Source organism: Mustelus asterias, chromosome 9 (assembly GCF_964213995.1).
Source record: "Mustelus asterias chromosome 9, sMusAst1.hap1.1, whole genome shotgun sequence".
Taxonomy (NCBI): domain Eukaryota; kingdom Metazoa; phylum Chordata; class Chondrichthyes; order Carcharhiniformes; family Triakidae; genus Mustelus; species Mustelus asterias.
In genome coordinates this window covers 83,085,268-83,109,042 of record NC_135809.1, presented here as the reverse complement: position 1 = coordinate 83,109,042, position 23,775 = coordinate 83,085,268, and the positions used below count along the sequence as shown (strand labels likewise).

Below are 23,775 nucleotides of genomic sequence, written 5' to 3'. Positions count from 1 at the left end.
TGAAATTAAGTGGAAACAAGGCTTTTCAAAGAGTTAGAAGGTATTTCAAAGATTTTCAGCTTTCTATGAAGGCTCAGAGACTTGAAATAATTGCTGTGTTAAAAGAATGGGGCTAAATGAACAGCAGTGGGAAAGGGAATCCCTCCCCTTCCCAGTGAAAGTGCCTGACTTCTGTCAGTCAGAGGGCTTGAAAGGGATCTTCTCAAACCTGCAGCTTCTTAGAGAGAGAAAGGGGAATCCCTTCTACAGAATGGAGTGCTGCTGGGATTTGGAAACCTGTAAAATGTCCGAGGGGCATGGAGATGGAGCATGGAGATTAAAGTTTTCATAGTCCACAGACCAGAATGGAGACTTTGACCAGTGGATGCCTGAAATCACCATGCCAGGAGCAATGTTCATGTTTCCCAGGGCTAGAAGGGGTTGTCTAGGTACTAATCCTCCACTTTGGGGGAGAGTGCCAAGATTAATCCACCTTCCCCCAGCCTGAGCCCACCCAATCCCCATACCCTTGGGGGGACCCTCCCTCTGCAGCCTGGTAGCGGCAGAAGGCACATGGGCACTGCAATTACCTCATTGACCCTCCTTCAGGGATCTTACATGACAGGCCAGGGTGTCACTGCCAAGGGGGGTGGTCCCTCAGGTGTGCCTGGGAGGTTCGGTGGGAGGGGGTTGAGAGGGGGAGAGCCTGAAGGGGACAGGGGGGAATCACCCTCATGGCTGCATGGTGTGGGGCAGGTGGGGTGACCTCTTATTTCAGTGTTGGGTGGAGAATGCCCCTCTTTCCTGAGGGGTTGGTGGTGCTCCCCTTGTCAGTGGGGGAGGTCACCATTTCCGTGATGGGGGTAGGGGGCCTCTGTCGGAATGCGGAGATCGAGACATGCTTTAAAAAGGACTCCCCAATCTCAGTGAAGGGGGACTATGTCTCCTATTATGCATAGTTTTGATGTTAAAGATGGGTGAATCCCACCTGGAAGATGCTTGCCAGTCCCAGCAGGAAACACTCCAGTTTTCCTACTGGTGTGGACACTTAGTTTTATTCCGGAGAATACGGACATGTTCTTCCTACCAAACTAAATCACTTCACTGTTCTTCCCACCTTAACCAGACATTTGAAAGAACAAAATGAGGGGAGATATGATTCTCCAAGCTTTTCTTTGGGAAGGTGAGTGTACAATGCAACAATTGCTGGTGGCATTATCACAGGGAGGTTGAGCAGAGCCAGTTCGAAAATGTTAGACCACTTAGTGTGAGCTATCTGGACAAATATACGCAGTTAACTTTGACACTGTCTCAAGCTAGTATTTTTATCTTTGTTGATGCTTAAAGAAAGTGATCTAATATCATCGACACTTTCCAGCTAAACTGTAGGTTAGCATCCATCTGCCATCAGGGGGATGATTTTCCCCCAAACATTCTAATTGCCGAATTCGCAGAAAAACTGGAGTAATTCACGCTGTTTTTATCAGTGGGTGTTCAGAAAAGAATCTCCTACACTCTATGCAATGCAGAAGTACCAGCGTGAATATTATTAGAATTTCAGGGGGCGGGGCCTATACACGCTGCACAGGCTGAAATCTGCAGGCCTCTGTGCATGCACACTGTCAGCCTGCAGATTGCTGGCCAGCTCGATCACTGGGCAGCCCGGGACCCCAGTAGTGCTGCCCCCCAACACCTCCCCACGGCCGGATTGCGGCCCCCAGTCCATTCATGAGCCAGCCCCAAACACCCCCACCCCATCCCAGTCCGCCTTGATCTCCAGCACCTCCCCAGCAGTGACGATTCCCCCCCACCCCCTGCAGGCAGATCTGCTCCCCCATCCCCCCCGGGAGGCAGACCCCAGCCTGCCCCGATCGCTGGCCTCTCTCCAACCCGACCGGATCCCAATGCAGAGTGGGCAGTGGGAGCTCCCATCCCCACCAATCCCCCCTAGGCCCCGCCCCCAGCAGACCCCGTCCCCTAGGCCCCGCTCCCTTGGCACTGCCACATGCCCGGTGGGCAGTGCTAAGATGTCCTCTGGGCATGGACACTTTGCCCCTTGGGCAGTGCCAGGGGGCACAGGCTGGCACTGCCAGGGTGCCCATGCCCAGGGAGCACCCCCCCCCCCGCCACCGCCCAATCCCCTGGGGGGGCCCCGATTGCCCCTCCTTCACTCCAGCAGGATCGTCCCGATAGTTCCCCGAAAGAGGAGAGCTATAGTAATCCCCGCTGGAGTGAACCACTCTGGCAGGGTGGGAGATGCTAGCAGGCTTGGAGAATTCAGTCCTGGGCCCGCTAATAGTCCTGCCCCCCAGCTGATTTCTGGTGGGGCAGACGCTGCCGGGATTCCGGGCCTGGGAGATACAAGCGCAGTGTGAACACTTGTGGCAATCCTACGAATCGGCTGACGCGCGATTCTCCTGGCCCACTGCACTAAAGACTTGGCGCAGTGGGATGGGAGAATCACCCCCCCCCCCGCAGGTGTCCACAGGACTTTGTTTAAGATAAACATACGTATTCCTTTTGTTGTTTGAAGTGGGTTCCTACAAATGAAATGGCTTCCTGTGCAGAAGTCAGATTGCTGCTCTTGTATGCGGCCAGCTGACCTATCAGCCCCTGAGGCTGAAATGTACACCCAGTACACAACACATGAGAGTGCATTTCCTCAGGTCTTCCCCTGCTAATCACCAATAACCATGCTAACACACACCATGAGAATTGCCGCAGCAGAGAAGAATCCTGGAAGGAAAATTACCTCATGGGAAGAAGTTCTTCTCTTTCACCTCTCCACCCTGAATATCATTATACCTCCAGCATGTGTTTTACTAGTGCTCTAGAATCAGGCACCATGGCTCAGCTGGTGATCAGATAATGTATTCCTAGGTGTTGGAGGCTGTTGGAAAAGAGCTGGGAAAGGGGCAGGAACTGATGGAAATGGTGGATTCCTAGATGGAAGCTCAGGTTCACTCCCCTTACAACAACATTGGTAGAAGAGAAGATCCTTTCCACTTCTGTACATATTTCAAGCAATCCTAAGGATTTGGAGTAAATTGACAATCTGCCCTTTCACCTCTCAGAGACTGTAAATAATATAAGACTGACAAAGACATGATGGGCCAAAGGGCCTCTTTCTGTGCTGTAAAGGTCTATGACTCTATGATATCTTATTCCCCATTCCTAGAACATTTATCCATGGGTACACAATTGCCTCAACAGTTGGATCATTACATTGCTGTGTTTAGAGACCAGAGAAAGACAGGAAAATGAAAATGACCAGGATTATTGTTCACTTTTAGCAACACCACCAGCTTAGCTCCATCTTAATTTGAAAATCTTAAAATGGGTTGATGTAAGGAGAAAGGAAGGCTTAGGCCGGGATTTCCCAGTCCCGTCATGGCGAAACCGGCCATGGGAGATTCAGCAACCCCGCCAAAAGTCAATGACTTTCGACATGCCCAGATGATCTGGGCAGGAGGCGGGGCTGGAAAATCCCATCCTTACTTTCTGAAACAAAATAATTATGCAGGAATGTAGTCTGAAGATATTTACCCTTGACTTTTCTCATTCAGTTTCTCCATGTACTGAGCTAGAACATCCACCACCTCATTCTCGCTTAGCTGCAGGTTTCCTGAAACATTACACCTGAGGTCATTCCAGTCCGACCGCAAGAGTTCAAAGTCCATGGAGCTGACACTGAATGTCCGTTGCCAGTTGATGGACTCCTCTATCCAACCTCTCTGCAGCTCAGTATCCTCATAACTGTAATCGGACAGTCCATCATCGGTAACCTCAAACTGGTCTGCGTAGGTTTGCTGGGATTCACTCAAATCATCTGTTTTCCAGTATGGCATCTCTTCAGCATCATTTCCAGCAGCAACACCTGTTGATTTAAAATCCTTTTCTTCTCTGTGCAGTGTGGCTTCCTCCTTACCCAAAACGCCCTCCCTTGTAAGGTGAATGTGAGGTGTTACAGTAATGGTGTGTCTGATTTTGTCACCCCTATACTGGTCCAAATTTCTGTGCAGTGGCTTCCAGTTCCTACTCGCCTTCTGAGTAGTCCTACGAAAAGCATCATCGTTGATCTCTTGCATTTCTCCCTCCTGTGAGGTGTTGTTATTTAACCAAAAAATTTTATTTGTGAGGTACAGTGTTGTCTTTTTCCCCCTTGTAATAGAAGCCATGTTCCTCTCTTCATTTTTTGGGCCCTGGTCTTGCAGTTCAGCATTCTTTGTGTTGCTATGGAGATACATTCCAGGGAACAAATCCTTGGCCTTCTCTACATGCAGTATCTTTTTCTTCTTTTCCTGGGGTCTTGTCACGTAGATTTTGTTCTGCAGCTTCCTGGGCTCACTGAGCCTTTTTTTATGGATTCCAGCATGAGCAGAGTTACTTAAAAGTTGTTTGGTTTTGCTGGGAATTAGTGGAATAGAAATCTGTGGCTGCAAATTGAACAAGCTGCCTCTAACAGGCTTGGACAGGGCTGTCTGGTTGGCTGGCTTTTTATTCGGCTCTTCTGGGGTGAACTTGGCCCAGGTAAGGGATCTGCTTTGCCTATTGTTCAGCTTGTGAAAGAGGTCCATTTCCTGATCCACATAGGTAGCAGCTGATGGGGGCACATTATCTCCCTGAGGAATTGGATCTAAGGCCTTTCTTTGCAATTTCACAATGTGGTGTTTATCCGAAATGGACTTTCTCTTGTGGCTGAATATATAGTCGTCAAAGTCATTCTTGTTGTCCACCACTGATGGCTGAAGTCTCCTCTTTGCAACTGCCAGATCTTGGGTTAGGCTGTTATTTTCATGCTGTTTAATGTTGCTCTTGCTCCATGTCACCTGACTTTTGCTTAGTATGGTTTCGGTGTCCACTCCTTCTGATTCTTCTGGGAAATCTGTACGGCCCAAAACATGGGGAGAAAAGTAAAGAATAATTGTTTGTAAGTCATAGAGCAATAAAGCAATAGAAAAGAGCTGGCCTAAAAATTCATGTGCATTTGTTTTCAGCCAAGGGAGATGTTATTTGCAATCATGCTGTCTCCTTATAGGAGGAGCATGGTCATGTTTCTGCAGGAAGCCAGGGATCCATAAAGTAACACCTTCAGGAGGGAATGGGAGCAAGTGGAAGTGAACCCCAGGAGTATGGACCCAAGAATCAAGCTAGAAGTTTAATAATCTTACTAAGGTCAATGAACACATTGTCAAAGGACATCTCAAATTTACCATACCCCCAACCTCTTAACCTAACACACCCCCATCACTCATCCATCAGTTCTGATCATCCAGGACTCATACCTAATATTCAAATACTCCACCTTATCTACCTATGGCTAGCCAAGGCTTCGGACCAAGTGCTGGAAACTGGGATTAAAATAGATAGGTGTTTGATGGCCATGCCAACATGATGGGCTGAAGGGCCTCTTTCTGTGCTCTATGGTTCTATGGCTGGAATTTTACCACCCCGCCCATCACAGGAATTGGAGTGGGTGGGGTGGGGGTGGTTTACAGTTTTGGGATGAGCGAGGCCATAAAATCCCACCCTATGACTACTACTTCCAATGATGCCAGCCTCACAACCATCTCTTGCTGTCTCCACATGCATCCAGACAATGAGGTATGGCACCCAACTATCATGCTACACAATCACTGACATTCCGTCCTCCCTCTAGCAGGGCAAGATGTCACAAAATGGAAGAAAACAAAGGTGCAGTAGCAAGCACCAGGCACACCTTCATCCCCTCAGCTTCTCTGCGTCATAGGGTCAGCTATGCCAGAGCCCATACTATCCAGCATCGGCGATAGTATTGATGATGGTGGCATGTGCCTGTCTTGCGGTACCACTCAACTCCCAACTCACCCCAATCCTGGGATCTGGCATGATGAGCAAGCTGCAGATCATGTGACCGTGGATCTCATGCTTCACACTCCAATCCCATCTCCTTCGCCCCAACTTATTTTCTACTTTCAGGATCACAAGAACGGTATCCTGCCCAGCCACAGGAGGAGGACAGAGAACTACCTCACACAAGTGATGAAGAATCACTGTCACATGATCTATATCATTTGCAGACACCAGTCCAGACCTTAGCACTACTGAAACTTCAGAGTTTAAAATTTATTATTTATTAGTCACAAGTAGGCTTACATTCACACTGTAATAAAGTTACTGTGAAAAATCCCCTCGGTTAGCATGGGGTCAGGATCTGCATGTAGTGAGTCACCAGGTACACGTGGGCTGGTCAGTCTAGGGGGAAAGGATTATGCCCATCAACCTGCCAGTGTAGGTTGCTGTCGCATTACCGAGGCATCTGCAGTCTTCCCTGGTGAAAGTCAGCAGCCTTCCCCCAGTTGTGCTGTAGCCAATAGGTAACTCAAGTGTAGGCAAGGGCAGTCACAAAACAAGCACTAAGGGACCATGCAAATGTGAATAGATCATTTCTATTTGTATTAATTGACATGTTTTGGGTTAAATATGTGATAGAATGCTTGCTATTGGTGACCTTTATTGTGGGATCTTGCCGAGGGGATGCTGTAATGGGGTATCCCAGTTGGATGGTGAGATGAGGATCAATGCCAAGTCATGGTGGTAAAGGGCCCAAACTGGATGGCCACTCTCTCTTTAAGGCTTTAAATCATGGAGAACTTTGCCATCCAATTGCATCTCCAACACTGGGCAGGATTTGACCACAGGCTTCAGGAACCCCATGTTAGGAGCAGATGGTGATCCCAAGCCCACCCTTGCCGGCAGTGAAACCAGTGTGGCATATTCTTGAAGGCGGCCTTTGCACTCGCCATCCTATTAAAGATGGTGACTGAATTCGTAATGCTGCCCGTACCCGATCAGAAGCCAGCCAGCTCCAGAGCCTCAGCAGCTCCACCAGTAGTGGTGGGCACGGCTGAGACAAATAGGAGACTTCAAGGGCGTCACAGAATGCAGGCACCCTTTTTTATTCTTCTTATTATTTCTCACTTATTTCTTTTGTTGATTGTAAGGCAGAAAAGAAAAAATCCTTTGAATCAGAGAACACTTTGAAATTCATTGTATTCTGTGAATATATTAAGCCATTACGGGCGGCATGGTGACACAGTGGTTAGCACTGCTTCCTCACAGCGCCAGGGACATGGGTTCAATTCCCAGCTTGGGTCACTGCCTGTGTGTAGTTTGCACATTCTCCCCATGTCTGCGTGGGTTTCCTCTGGGTGCTCCGGTTTCCTCCCATTGTCCAAAGATGTGAGGGTTAGGTGGATTGGCCATGCTAAATTGTCCCTTAGTGTCAGGGGGACAAGCTAGGGTAAATGAATGGGGTTATGGAGATAAGCCTGCATGGGATTGTGGTCAGTGCAGACCCGATGGGCCGAATGGCCTCCTTCTACACTGTAGGATTCTATGATTCTATGACTATAATTTTAAAGGGCTGATTTACAAGGATGTTGAGGATGCTTTAGTTTGTTCATAAATAGTGAGGCACTTGCTAACAAATGTTGGTGAGAGTGTGGTATCGCCATGATACCAATTTGTCCTGCAAATATTTGCTTTCAACTTTTGTTATTTATTTTCCCTTTGCGGTAGATTTTGGAGCTTTTACAAATGAGATTTTTTTTAAAAACTCATCATTAAACATTTTCCATTAAGTCACAGAATCATAAAATGGTTACAGCACAGGAGAAACTCATCCAGTCCCAGTTGTTCTATGGAACTTTACAATTGTTTCTTTTTAAGTGTTTATATAATTCCCCTTTGAAAGTCACAATTAACTCTGCCTTCCATCACACCTTCAGCTAGTGCATTCCAGACCCTAATTACTCACTGTGTAATGAAGAACTTCCTCATGTTGCTGTTACTAATTATGTTTTAATTCTTGTCGTCTGGTTCTCGATCTTTCTATCAACGATCTCACTGTATTTATTCTGTCAATATCCTTCACGAGTTGAATGCTTCTATCAAACTCTGCTCAGCCTTCTCCTCTCTCAGGGGAACAGCCCCAGCTTCTTTACTCTAACCTTACAACGCAAGTCCCCTCGTTGCTGGAACCATTTTCGTAAACCTTTTCTGCACCCTCTCCACAGTGCGGTGCCCAGAATCGGGCACAGTCCTACAGCTGAAGCACAACCAGAGTTTGATAAAGATTCGACATGACTCCCTTGCTTTTGCACTCTATGCCTCTATTTATAAAGCCCAGGATTCCATAAACCTTTTCCAGCCACTTTCTCAACATGCCCTATCACTTGCAATTTAATTTTGAGATGCTTCACAAATGGTTGATGGGATTTGCAAATGTTTCTCTAGTGCAAGCGCTTGGTCTTCAGACCGGAGGTGCATTGTCAGGGCATTGTAGAGGGCCCTCTTTTCTGCATCTTACCCATGCTGGACTTGGTTGGACAGGCATGATGTTGATATAAGTTGCCAGCAAAAGAAATGAGTTTCCGATGTCAATTTGTTAATAAACTCAAAATTTCTCTCTGCTCAGGAGTAGACCAAAGAGGCATGTCTCGCATTCCTTGTTTTTATTTCTATGTGAGCTAGATAAGATAAAACAATGAGGGAGAAAGGAACAGAAGGATACGTGGATAGGGTGTGATGAAGTAGGGTGGGAGGAAACTTGTGTGGCTCATAAACACCAGCATGTACTTTTTGAGCCGAACGGCTCATTTCCTTTCTACTTCATTCTATATAACTGGACAAACTGACTGACTGACTGGAGCTCTTACCCTCTGGGTTATCGAACAAGAAGGGCTTGCTGTCCTCTTCATCCATCTTCATGTACTTGTAGAAGCCAAACCTGGTGGGAGAGAAAGGACAGAAATTTCAGACAAGACTGTGGATGTGAGTTGAGTTATAAAGCTTCAGTAGTTTGCTACAGGTACTCAATTAGGGAAAAAAATATATTCAAGGAACTGAAAAGTACCGATATAAGTGTTATTTGATGGATAAGTGTGAAGGATGTTTGATTAAAGGAGAGATATTCCATTTTACTCTCTCATCTCTCTCCTCCACAATATACCCACATAGCTTAATTTACTCCCAGAACCTGTCATTATGTTGTATCAGAGCTATTACTATGTTGTTGAGAAAATTACACTCGGTGAATAGAACAAGTACAATTATAGCTGGGACACAAGTTCATCCACCACGTTTCAAAAGTCTAATACTATCTAATTCTTTATCTTGACACTGCTGATTATTAATAAGAAGACTGTAATGCTAATCATATACAGGTGAGAAAATGAGATATATGCAAATATATTCACATCAAACTGAAAATCCCACACGTCTGTAAAATTTAATCTGCATGATCTTAATCTGCAGATTTTTTAAAAATTCAGTCATGGGACGTGGGCGTCGCTGGCTGGCCAGCATTTATCCCGAGTAACTCTTGAAACTGAGTGGCTAGCTAGGCCATTTCAGAGGGCATTTGAGTGTCAACATATTGCTATGGCTCTGGAGGCACATGTAGGCCAGACCAGATAAGGATGGCAGACTTCCTCTCTAAAGGACATGAGTGAACCAGATGAGTTTTTCTGACAATCGACAATGGTTTCATGGTCATCAGTTGATTCTTAATTCCAGATATTTTTTATTGAATTCAAATTGTACCATCCGCCATGGTGGGACTCAAACTTGGGTCCCCAGATAATTAGCTGAGTTTCTGGACTAATAGTCTAGCGATAATACCATTAGACCATCGCCTCCCCCCTCCAAGTTTAAATTATGTTCTGCGTCCTCGTCAAGCACTTAACATTTTTAGCTGCATGGTTTTAAGTAAGGGTGATATTTTGATGTCATGTCATTCAGAAAATTGTGTGACGTGAGCCCCTCAATATGCTTTATGCATTTAGGATGTATATGTTTACTATGTAGACCATAGATAAACAGACCTGGCTGTCACTGTTTACAAAGTCTGATAGGGATAGGAACACTCAGAGCATTATTGCTTGTATCGAAAACCAACACTTGTACATCATAATACAAAGAAGTCACTGCAGGGAAAATAGTGACAACTGTTATTTAAAAACAGACAGACTTATAGGCCTTGGTTTTCTAACGTGTCCTCCAAATCCCACCAACTTCTCATCAGATCCAGAACAGGGAATAGATAGGAAACGGGGAATGTGCTCCACAGCATCCCAACCTTCCTGTTGTTTTCTTAGGATCAAATTTATTAGGAAAGAAAGTTATGTGTGCTAAATTCATGCAAATGAAGAAAACATGGATGCCATTGTACTTACTCTATTCTCACTGTTTGAACCAGGCAACCAGGGTTCCATGGTGAATGAAGGAAGGGGCATAACTAAAACATCACAATGCAGTCACAGTCTTCACCAACTGGCTAGGAGGGATATTTTTGTAGAGGAGGGAAGACCCTCCTGGCGATGCGCCCCATGGTGGGAGAGGTCAGGAGCTGGCCAAGGAGGTGGAGGACTGTGAAGTCTATGTTACATTTTAAAATCTACTCACAGCTCAATTAGAAAACAAAGTCTGATCCCAAAGTGAATTTATAAAATCCTTTTTGAATTTATTCAGGGGTATCAAATTGGCAGGATTGGCAGTGCAGAAACAGTCCCGCTAAGATATTGTACACAAAATATTTGATGTATTTAAGGCAAGGCAGCTTGAGGTTACTATCAACATCAAGTCCAGTCCAGGCGATTAATCTTCAACTTTGTAACTAGTGGTATGCCACAGGATTCAGTCCTCGGCCCCAACTATTTGCAATCTATATTAATGGATTGGATGCAGGGATAGTAGGTACCACAGCCAAATTTGCAGATGACACTAAAATTAGTGAGACAGTAAACTGAGATAAGAACTTTCAAAATGGATATGGGTAGGTTAAGTGAATGGGACAAAATTTGGCAGATGGAGTTTAACATTGGTAAGTGTGAAGTTATCCATTTTGGTAGGAAAAATACAAAGGCAAATTATCTAATTGGAGAGAAACTTCGGAATGATTCAGTACAGAGGGATCTGGGTGTTCTTGTGCATGAATCACAGAAAATTAAGATGCAGGTACAGCAGGTAATAAGGAAGGCAAAAGGAATCTTGACATTTATTACTATAGGAATAGAATATAAAAGTAGTGAAGTATTGCTGCTACTGTACAAGGCATCAGTGAGACTGCACTTAGAATACAATGTATAGTTTTGGTCCCCTTACTTGAGGAGGGGTGTAATTGCATTGGAGGCGGTTCAGAGGACGTTCACTAGATTGATTCCATAGATGAGAGATTTGTCTTACGAAGAGAGATTTGGCAGATTAGGCCTATTTTGAAGAATGAAAGGAGATGATGTGTACAAGATGATAAGGGGGGGTTGACAAAGTAGACATAGAGAAGATGTTCCTCTTGTAAGGCAAGCTAGAACAAGGGATCATAATTTTAGGATAAGGGGTGGCAGATTTAAAACAGAGATGAGGAGAAATTATTTCTCTCAAAGGGTCATGAATCTGTGGAATTCACTACCCCAGAGCAGGACAGGTTTTTAATTAGTAATGGTTTAAAGGGCAAGTGAATGGACAGGAAAGAGGAGTTGAGGCCGAATTGAGATTAGCCATGATCGTGTTAAATTTTCACAGTAACTTCATTGCAGCGTTAAGGTAAGCCTACTTGTGACAACAATAAATAAACTTTGAACTTTAAAAAAACTACGCTTTAAATGGCTGAGCAGGCTGGAGGGGCTAAATTGCCTACTCCTAGTTCTTATGATTCAATCTATTGCCTCTGATATTCTATTTTTAAACTTATGGATTCTTACTTTTCCAAATACAAAGGGCTCTCCCGGTAGAAACACTTATTTTCCGTTTCCATGTGAGTGAGCCTGGTGAAGTCATTTGGGTAGACGAAGGACAAGTAGACCTGTAAGAGCACACAAACAACATGGTAAGAAATATACTGACTCCTCACTGGGATCAGTCCTGAAACTGCTTCCTTCAAATTACACACATTGTTAAAAGTGATGTTCTGGCTTTGAAAATCTGCAAGGTCCTCCTGCAGTAATGCTGGTAGAGTCTTCCCTGATAATAGTAGTAGATTTGGTTATATTAGGTCTCTGACGGTCTTTCACCATTCTTACAGTAAGACTAGAAGAACCTTTGGGAAATTTCATGGTCATTTTCTCTTCTGAGGACACGTATAATCAGTGCGCTCTTCTAATTGATGTCACTGTTAGAAATTAAAGATATTTTCCCTCAACCTTGTTGCCCCTTCCCTGTTCCCAAAGATCCACCTTAACATCAGCAATAGCAATTTCCCGTTACATAGAGGAAAGAACTGCACTTCTGTCACACCTTTCACAACCTGAGGATGTCCAAAAACAATGAAATCATAACCAAGTAATCTGTTCTTAGTGATGTGGGTAAATATTGGCCAGGACACTGGGGAGAACACCCTTAATCTTCTTTGATTAGAGCTCTGGGATCTTTTACATTTGCCTGAGTATACAGATAGTGCCTCAATTTTCACATCACATTCAAAAAACAGCACCTCTGACAGTGCTGCACTCCCTCGATACTGTATTGAAATGTCAGCCCAGATTACTTGCTTCAGAGTGGAACTTGAACCCACAATTTTCTGATTTAGAGGCAAGAAATGTACTATTGCCACTTTTGAAAGATTACATTAAAGGGCTTCCCTTAATATTTCACACACATTGACAATTTTGACTCTAGAATCTGAAGAGTTAGAGCTTCATTTCTCATCTCTTTCATACTGACTGCCATGAATCTTAGCATCGAAAGAGTCACTTGAGAATTTAAGACTATTCCTTTTCACTTGAATTGAAAGTTGAAGTCTTCAAGACCATGAAGGGTTACGATATAGATAAATGGTGATAGATTGCCTATGAGGCAGCAATAAGGGGCACAACTGAACACCATTACAAAATGGATCAACAGAAAGGTGGAAAAAAAACTATTATATAGAAGATGGTTATTGTGTAAATTCCATGAATTATTTTAAAAAGGAATTAAATGCTTCCTTGAAAAAAGATCAATATTATGGGGCACGGAAGTGAATAGGAGGCTGGAAGTTAGGTCAAATGAGGAAAAATACCAGTGTAGACTTCATGGGTTAAACAGTTGTGACATAATATTTTATGATTCTTACTCACAGACACATCCATTACAAAAGCAAGGCCTAGATTTTTGCCATGATGGAAAGCTTATCCATCATGGTGAAAATCGTGGAAAAGGCCAAACCCAGCATTTCCCATCTTTGCAGAGGCAGGACTAGAATTGGGCTGGGGTTTGTGCATGCACGGTTTGTGGAGGCAGCTGGCAATTCAAATCAGCTAACTGCCTCCACTGAAGTAGGATTTGGAAAGACAGGAGTGTGGAGTCTGCAGTGTGCAGTTTAGAATAGTTAAGAAGAGGTCTGAACTTGGTGTTGAATTTGGATAGCCAGGGTACTCCTTTGAAAAGATAACCCTTTGGATAGGCTCACAACATTCATTGGTACCGTCCAGCTGTAAAGGAACTGTCCAGCTGTCAAAACTGTCAAGAAGCATCAATGCTGTTAAGGAACTGTCCCAGGATGCTAGGTAAGTTAGCATGGAGGGGTTAAGGGCAAAAGGTGATAGATGGAGGCATGCGTTGGCATGAGTCAGCAACAAGTTGGCATAAGGTTAAGGGGTAATGGGGTTGGTAGAGAGGCACATAATTGGCATAAGGGGTATGGGAAATGGGGGTGGGTAGAGGGCACTAAGTTGGAATGAAGGTATGAGTGCCAAAAGGGGGTGGATGGCAGGCATGGGTTGGTATGTTTGGGCATAGTTGAAGGGGTCACGGGGGGAAGGCCAGAGGGATGTTTTTTGTTTTTTTAAGGTTTTAACACAATATTGAAGCACAGAGGCAGGCCTAGCACCCAACCAGCCTTTGTGCCCAGCCAACCACTGCCTCGGTACTCATTCCAGGGTTGCCCGTCACCCTTCCCAACTGAAAATCTAACCTGAAGATGGGCATTTTTAAAGGCTGGGTTTGCTGAGCTGAGAAATCTCCTCACTCTGCGAACTTGACCTGGGGTGAAAATCTGGGCCCAACTCTGTTTCTGTCAAAATTTCTCATAATCTTATGTGGATCATTCTTTAATACCTATCAAACTCTGGACCAAAGGAAAAGCAGCATTTTTCAAATAATTATTTTGGTCTTGTTAGAGCAGTAAGATATGGGGGCCGCAGCCTTATGTTACGAGTTCAGATCTGCTTTAGGATATCCACTAGAGTTCAGTGTTATGGCAGCACGGTTCCACAGTGGTTAGCACTGATGCCTCACAGCACCAGGACCTGGGTTCAGTTCTGCCCTCGGGTGACTTTGTGGAGTTTGCACATTCTCTCCGTGTCTGTGTGTGTTTCCTCCAGGTGCTCTGGTTTCCTCCCACAGACCAAAGATGTGCAGGTTAAATGGATTGGCCATGCTAAATTGCCCTTTAGTGTCCAAAGATGTATAGGTTAGGTGGATTAGCCATGTTAAATGCACGGGCTTATGGGGATAGGGTGCAGGGACAGCCTGGGTGGGATGTTCTTTCAGAGTTGGCGCAGACTCAAATGGCCGAATGACCTCCTTCTGCACTGTAGAGATTCGATGATTCTCTGGTTGTTTGTTGCTTCCTTAAATGATCTGGTTGTCTGATTCTTCACATGTTCCCTGTATCTGCCAGTGTGGGGGTGAGACACAAGTGGGACAATGAAACTCCTTTGTAATCGGGACTGGGGCTCCATGCCTTTAAGTTCTCTCAGACAAAATGAGTTAGCGCTAGATGAGGTCTCTAATTCACAGTTTGAGAGGCTGAAATGCCAACATCTGTGCCTGAAACCTCCCACTTCATTCACGGCTGGGATTCTCCGGTGCCACTCAAAGTGAACTGAGTTTTGGCTGGAACACCAAATTTTCCATTCTCACTTGCAATGGGGCATGCACAGACAAAATCAAAAAATCCCGCCTTGTTCTTATGTACCTTCCTATGTTCCTAGAAGGTAATATTAAGCTGATACAAGAACATGGTGTGCCTTCCATCAGCAGCCTCCTCCTATCCCCGGGCATCACCCCATCTGCCACCCCCTATTAAGGTCCAGTAAACACAGGACATCCCTTCGCCCTGGCCTCTTCACCAAGACCCCAATCCCACACTGTCCACCACCCGAGGCACCCCCTTATCCTCCTCGCTGTGAGGTCCCCAAAACTTACCTTTTCCTGAAAATCTGGGACTGAAGGTCTGAAGACGGTATACGATCCCAGTCTTGTCACTGCAGCTACTGGCAGTGCACGGCCAATTAGATGGTCCGGCAGCTCTCTGAGGCAGGAATTTCTTCCGACTGAGAAGTTCCACCTCCAGTTAATTAGTGTTCATTTTAGAGTGACATCGTAGTGGGACAGAGTTCCAGCAGGGATGTGCTTCAAACCAATTATTCAGATGGTGGGAAGGGAAACTCCCACCACCCTAAAAATCCTGACCAATCAGCCCATTGAGTCTGCACCAAGTCTCTGACAAGAGTACCTTACCCAGGCCTTCTCCCCCGCTGTATTCCCATAACCCCACACATTTACCATGACTAATCAATCTAACCCACATGATGTAACAGAACTTACTGGGAATGAAGTTGAGTGCTTTTAAGAACTTTCCTTTCTTGTTCCTAGTATGCTGCCATTACAGACTTTTCTTGCCTCTATAAACCCACTCTATTGAAACAAAAACCCATTGCACCATTTCCTTCCATTATTTTCCAGGCCCTTAAGTGCCCTCAGTCTTTGTAGACAGTCCCTCCGGATTGAGGACGACTTGCTTCCATTCCAGTTCAGTGTGCTCTGAGACGACTGATCAATCGAATCCACGATCCACAGACTCTGCCACATGCAGGGCAGGCAGTGCTTGAAGAGTCAGACAGATGAACTGTTTGGAGACTTGTGCGTTGCCTCCAACTTTACCTCTGCAAGCTCCTGACGAAGTCTCTCGATGTGGTTGATGCCTTCCTGAATGAACCTTCTCCATTTTAAATCGGGCACAAGCAGTGACTCTAAGGTAAAACCAAATTACAGCAGATGCTGGAATTTTCTGTTTTTGTTACAAACAGAGACTCCCCTGATTTTCCAGGCATGTTTGATTTCTCCATCTCTAAATCCCTAAGGACATCCCTTCAGTCCACCCTTCCTCTTACAAAGATTAATTGTTAAATAGTGCGACTGAACTATTAACTCCCTGTTTGGACTTTCTCTGTTACTATATTTTAACCTTGGTGGCATTAAGGGATGTCTATCTCAGACTGCTCAGGTATCCACAGGAGCAGCTGCTGTTGTGCTATAATATGACAGCAATCACTGTAAGAATTCAGAACCCCAGGTCTGATTACTTTTAATGATTCAGCATTAAGCATTGCCATGATTTTGAAAAGGTTGCTTCAATTATGAGGGATCATTTGGCTTCATTACCCTTTTTAACAGCACACTGCCAGAGTGGGGCAGTGATGAACTGTAACATGGAGAATTAATTGGTTGCGGCTTCAATGGTAATGAACACCTCACCAACTGCAGTGATTATTCCTTCCGGGCCTTGCTGCAAAACTCCAGCACTCCGTCACCGTTTAAAAGAAGATAAAATTATTAGTTAAATGGAAGTACTCAAAAATGTGAATATATTAGAAAACATTCAGTTGCTGTTGTTGTACCAGCTAGGTCCCACAAAGCTGCAGGGAGGAGAGGGACATAACACTTTCTTTTCAGCTTCATCCGCTTTTGCTGTCTGATTTAAAGGGAGCTGCATGATGGAATAAATTATGAGTGACACATCTCAATAAGGTTTGTTCAATTTATAGTTAACAGATCCAGGAAATTTCACTTTCAGCACAAACCCCCTTTATGAAACAGTAAATGTTATGCATACTGTGAGATATCATTTATCTATGACACACAATTGTCCTTTAAAGGCGAATGCTCATTTCAGGAATAAAGATAAGAGCTCTATTGCTGGCCTGGTCCAAAACCTCACATATGGGGGAAAGCTGAACGCTATAAAATCATACATGCATAAAACCCTAGTACACAAGTTTTAAACCACAGATATAAAAAAAAATGACATTCCCACAGTCCAAACTTCAGTGCAATATTGAAGGAGTGCTGCACTGTCAGAGGTGCTATCCTTCAGATGAGACTGAGGCCCTGATTTTACCAGCACGGCCGCCCCGAAATCAGGGCGGGCGAGGCTTGCAGAACGGCATTCCCCGTTGGCCTCAGGCACGATCTTACGAGCCTCGGGCGGCCGTGCCGGTAAAATCAGGGCCTGCGACTCTGTCTGTCCCCTCAGGTGGACATGAAGATCCATTAGAAGCATTTCAAAGTCGGGCAGGGGAATTCTTCCCGGTTTCTTGATCAGTCGTTATCCTCTATTATCTACGCCACTAAAACATCTGGTCATTGCTGCTTATTGGATCATACTGTGCACAGATGTATGCCGTGTTTTATACAACAATGGTGACAAAAGTACTTAATGTAAAGGCTGTAAAGCTGTTTGGGCGTGCTGAGGGCATGCAAGGTGCTGTATAAATCCAAGTCTTTCTTGTTTAAGACTACGGATCATTGAGTGCCATTCAGTTGCTGTAATGTGGTGGTGAGTGGCATTTTGATGCTGTGTCTCTATTCCACACAGTGAATTAAATATGTTGTGAGAAAGCATTTACAGTGCCAAAGAACTGCACACCAGGTGTGAGCAGGCCATTGTATAGCTATCAAACTATGTCCTAACTGTAGTCACTGAGTGCCCACTTAAAAACGGGCTTCTTGATAAACCCCTTCAGCCAAAAATGAACATTTCACAGATGTTAAATACATGAGTGTGGAAGGTGATGGTGGCAGGCAGACCACTTCATGAGTCAACAAACAACCTTACAGCAGGTAGGGTCATGGGTACATTGCAAAATTCATGTAAATGCCATAGTCTTTTCTGCTGGAACTATAACAATGAGCTGCGAAACCCCACAAAATTCACCCCAGCCCTCATCTACACATATAGTTAGCTACTTCTACAAACACAATAATATTTTATACAATAGGATCTTCCGGTCCCACCAAGGTCGACCCCCACTGTGAGTTCCCAATGGCAGCCTGGGTGAGGAATGTAAATCGCCATCAATCTCAGAGGGACTCGAAGATCTCACCGGCAACCAAAATGAGCTGCCTCCACCATGGGAAATCTCACCTTGGGGGGAGGGGGTTGAAGAATTCTGTGTCACAATGATGGAGAAAATCTACAGAATGTCTGTGCATGTGCTTTATCATTTCACATATTTATTAGTTAATAAATCTGTCTTTAACTCAACAAAAACCTGGTTAAATTGGCTCATTTTAAATTGTAAATTGGACTGGGGAAAGTATCTGCAAAGGGAGGAATTTTTTTTGCATTAACCTTGTTGCGACCAACGAAGGATGTTGAATAAAGTCAGTTCATCTTTCTCCTCACCTGGGGACAATACAATTTGGAGGCATCCCTACCGTAAGTTAACAAATTGAGGATTAACTCACAACAAACAAACACAATCTCCTTTACACACAGACGCATACACACTAACTTCCTCGCTCTCACACACACTCTCACACACAAACTCTCTCGCTCTCACACACACTCTCGCTCTCAAACACACAAACTCTCTCGCTTTGACACACACACACTCTCGCTCTCACACACACACAAACTCTCTCGCTCTCACACACACTCTCTCTCTCAAACACACAAACTCCCTCGCTCTCACACACACACTCTCACTCTCAAACACACAAACTCCCTCGCTCTCACACACACTCTCTCACTCTCAAACACACAAACTCTCTCGCTCTCACACACACACACAAACTCTCTCGCTCTCACACACACACAAACTCTCTCGCTCTCACACACACACAAACTCTCTCGCTCTCACACACACAAACTCCCTCGCTCTCACACACACACTCTCGCTCTCTCACACACACACACTCTCGCTCTCACACACACAAACTCCCTCGCTCTCACACACACACTCTCGCTCTCTCACACACACACACTCTCGCTCTCACACACACACACAAACTCACTCGCTCTCACACACACACACAAACTCACTCGCTCTCACACACACACACAAACTCTCTCGCTCTCACACACACTCTCTCACTCTCAAACACACAAACTCTCTCGCTCTCACACACACACTCTCGCTCTCACACAAACTCACTCGCTCTCACACACACACACAAACTCACTCGCTCTCACACACACAAACTCTCTCGCTCTCACACACACTCACTCTCAAACACACAAACTCTCTCGCTCTCACACACACACACTCTCGCTCTCTCACACACACACACTCTCGCTCTCACACACACACACAAACTCACTCGCTCTCACACACACACACAAACTCTCTCGCTCTCACACACACTCTCTCACTCTCAAACACACAAACTCTCTCGCTCTCACACACACACTCTCGCTCTCACACACACTCGCTCTCACACACACACACACAAACTCACTCGCTCTCACACACACACACAAACTCACTCGCTCTCACACACACAAACTCTCTCGCTCTCGCACACACAAACTCTCTCGCTCTCGCACACACTCACTCTCAAACACACAAACTCTCTCGCTCTCACACACACACACTCTCGCTCTCTCACACACACACACTCTCGCTCTCACACACACACACAAACTCTCTCGCTCTCACACACACACAAACTCTCTCGCTCTCACACACACACAAACTCTCTCGCTCTCACACACACAAACCCCCTCGCTCTCACACACACACTCTCGCTCTCACACACACACAAACTCTCTCGCTCTCACACACACACACAAACTCTCTCGCTCTCACACACACACAAACTCTCTCGCTCTCACACACACACAAACTCTCTCGCTCTCACACACACACACAAACTCTCTCGCTCTCACACACACACACAAACTCTCTCGCTCTCACACACACACACAAACTCTCTCGCTCTCACACACACTCTCGCTCTCACACACACTCTCGCGCTCACACACACTCTCGCTCTCACACACACTCTCGCTCTCACACACACTCTCGCTCTCACACACACTCTCGCTCTCACACACACTCTCGCTCTCACACACACTCTCGCTCTCACACACACACTCTCGCTCTCACACACACACTCTCGCTCTCACACACACACTCTCGCTCTCACACACACACTCTCGCTCTCACACACATACTCTCGCTCTCACACACACTCGCTCTCACACACACACTCTCGCTCTCACACACACACTCTCGCTCTCACACACACACACACAAACTCTCTCGCTCTCAGACACACACAAACTCTCTCGCTCTCAGACACACACAAACTCTCTCGCTCTCAGACACACACAAACTCTCTCGCTCTCAGACACACACACACACTCTCACTCTCACACACAAACTCTCTCGCTCTCACACACACAAACAAACTCTCTCGCTCTCACACACACACACATAAACTCTCTCGCTCTCACACACACAAACTCTCTCGCTCTCACACACACAAACTCTCTCGCTCTCACACACACACAAACTCTCTCGCCCTCACACACACAAACTCTCTCGCTCTCATACACACAAACTCTCTCGCTCTCACACACACACTCTCGCTCTCACACACACACACAAACTCTCTCGCTCTCACACACACAAACTCTCTCGCTCTCAGGCACACACAAACTCTCTTGCTCTCAGACACACACAAACTCTCTCGCTCTCAGACACACACACACTCTCACTCTCACACACAAACTCTCTCACTCTCACACACAAACCCTCGCTCTCACACACACACACACAAACAAACTCTCTCGCTCTCACACACACAAACTCTCTCGCTCTCACACACACACACATAAACTCTCTCGCTCTCACACACACAAACTCTCTCGCTCTCACACACACACAAACTCTCTCGCCCTCACACACAAACTCTCTCGCTCTCACACACACAAACTCTCTCGCTCTCACACACACAAACTCTCTCGCTCTCACACACACACAAACTCTCTCGCTCTCACACACACACAAACTCTCTCGCTCTCACACACACACAAACTCTCTCGCTCTCACACACAAACTCTCTCGCTCTCACACACACAAACCCTCTCGCTCTCACACAAACTCTCGCTCTCACACACACACAAACTCTCTCGCTCTCACACACACACAAACTCTCTCGCTCTCAGACACACAAACTCTCTCGCTCTCAGACACACAAACTCTCTCGCTCTCACACACACACAAACTCTCTCGCTCTCACACACACACAAACTCTCTCGCTCTCACACACACACAAACTCTCTCGCTCTCACACAAACTCTCTCGCTCTCACACACACAAACTCTCTCGCTCTCACACACACACAAACTCTCTCGCTCTCACACACACACAAACTCTCTCGCTCTCACACACACACACACAAACTCTCTCGCTCTCACACACACAAACCCTCTCGCTCTCACACAAACTCTCTCGCTCTCACACACACACAAACTCTCTCGCTCTCACACACACACAAACTCTCTCGCTCTCAGACAGACAAACTCTCTCGCTCTCAGACACACAAACTCTCTCGCTCTCACACACACACAAACTCTCTCGCTCTCACACACACACAAACTCTCTCGCTCTCACACACACACAAACTCTCTCGCTCTCACACACACAAACTCTCTCGCTCTCACACACACAAACTCTCTCGCTCTCACACACACACAAACTCTCTCGCTCTCACACACACAAGCTCTCTCGCTCTCACACACTCAAACTCTCTCGCTCTCACACACACAAACTCTCTCGCTCTCACACACTCAAACTCTAGCACACACAAGCGCACTCACACATACACAGAAACTCTCACATAAACTCTCGCACACAAACTCTCTCATGCACACAAACTTTCTCGCTCTCACACACACACAGAAACTCTTGCACACACACTCTCTCTCTCTCACACGCACACAAACTTCGCACACACAAACATACACTCTCACTTTCACACACAAACTTAGCACACACAAACACGCAAACTCTCGCACACACAAACACACACACATACTCTCGCTCTCACACACACACACACACACTTGCTTTCACACACACAAACTTCGCACACACAAACACACACATACACACAAACTCTCACACACGCACACAATCTCTCTCTCACACGCACCCAATCTCACTCACACACGCACACAATCTCACTTTCTCTCACACACACACAATCTCACTCTCTCACACGCACACAATCTCACTTTCTCTCACACACACACAATCTCACTCTCTCACACAATCTCACTTTCTCTCACACACACAATCACTTTCTCTCACACACACAATCTCACTCTCTTACAAATGCATAAACTCTGTTCAACATACAAAAAAATTCTCCCCTACACATCCAGCTTGCTCTCTCACACACACACACACCAAACTCTCCCTCTCTCACATACACATATATACACACACTGATGTAATTATTCCGACATTAATTTTCAGCTATCAGGGTGGTTTCAAAGCCAGACCATTCATACCAGCTTAAATTGAAAGCAACAGACTGTTTGAGAAAGTCGTGATTTTCTGAGGAATAATAATTTACAGCTAATTGTGTGAAAATGTACTCCTATCAGATCCATGTTGCATAAACTAAAGCACGCACACTAGGTACATATTGTAACCAGTAATTTTTCAAAATAAGGCTTTAAATATCATTATTATGCACGTGATCTTTCCATGTTTCCTTCATGGATAATTAAATAAAATGCAAGTTTTAATCAAAGCTGCAAATTCTCATGTATTTCAAGGGTGGCACCTACAATATCAAATAAGTGATCTCTACCATCTGTTTAAGATGCAGCTGTTTATAATGAGGACCAAGAAATGGAAAGTTGAGGAAAAGATGGAATTAATTAGTATTTTTCTACCTTGCTTTGCCAATAGTCCTGGCATAGTACTTACTCTTTCCAAAATCTCCAACTCAACTAAATATATTCAAATTCTGCATACATATTCAGAACCCCATACCACTCTAAACTTGCATAATGCAACAGGGCTTCCAGAATGTTTCAAACTAGTACATTTGCTAAAGAAGAAAACTCTTCTTAAGTATAATCATTTACATTGACTCTCCGTAAAGGCTGCCTCAAATAGTACACCCACTGTATTGTTTTGATGATGGTATACAAAACAAACTAAATTCAAATTGTCTAAATGATTGCAAGTGGCTTTAATTGGAAGGCTTGAGGTATGTTAAAGACATTGCAGACATCTTGAAAATGTTAAAAGAATTGATCATTGGGAAATTTGAGATGCAGACAAATTATTCTTACATCTTAATGTCACCAGATGTTTAAAGTTAACAGTGGTATATTAAACAAAGATTTACCCTAAAATTCTGGACCAATAGACTAACAAATGTGTGACTGTGCTTGGATAGTTAAGATGAACAAACTAAGATGAATAGCCTAAATTGAAGGACACCTTGGAAGTGGGTCCATGTGACCGGAGTCTTCTGGCTGAGTTTTTCCAACAGTGTTGGGACCATTTCCGGATTCCAACCCCACTCGAGGTCATTGCACTACATCCGACAGAATCTAGCGGGACATACCTTTGCGATCACTGTGCGATAAGGGATTGTGGAGATGTTCAGGAGTTGGGAGGTTGACATGGTTGGTCCCATTTAGAGGGTAGCAGAATGTATTGTGTATTGTTGCAGAATGTGCAACAGAGAAAGACAGCAATATGGCAGGCCATTGTGGAAGGGCAGTCCAACATTTCAACACCT

The 23,775-nt window shown here is 45.1% G+C and overlaps 1 protein-coding gene across 1 annotated transcript in view; it reads right to left on the bottom strand.

Annotated features, from left to right (window-relative positions):
* The window catches only part of LOC144498778 (N-acetyl-beta-glucosaminyl-glycoprotein 4-beta-N-acetylgalactosaminyltransferase 1-like), a 736,002-nt gene that overhangs the window by 62,159 nt on the left and 650,068 nt on the right, over nucleotides 1–23,775 (bottom strand). The window contains exons 12-14 of the mRNA XM_078220446.1: nucleotides 11,721–11,821; nucleotides 8,679–8,749; nucleotides 3,526–4,864 (exon numbers count right to left, since the gene is read on the bottom strand). Of these exons, the coding sequence (XP_078076572.1) occupies nucleotides 3,526–4,864; nucleotides 8,679–8,749; nucleotides 11,721–11,821 (1,511 nt within the window). The remainder of the gene's footprint in view (nucleotides 1–3,525; nucleotides 4,865–8,678; nucleotides 8,750–11,720; nucleotides 11,822–23,775) is intronic.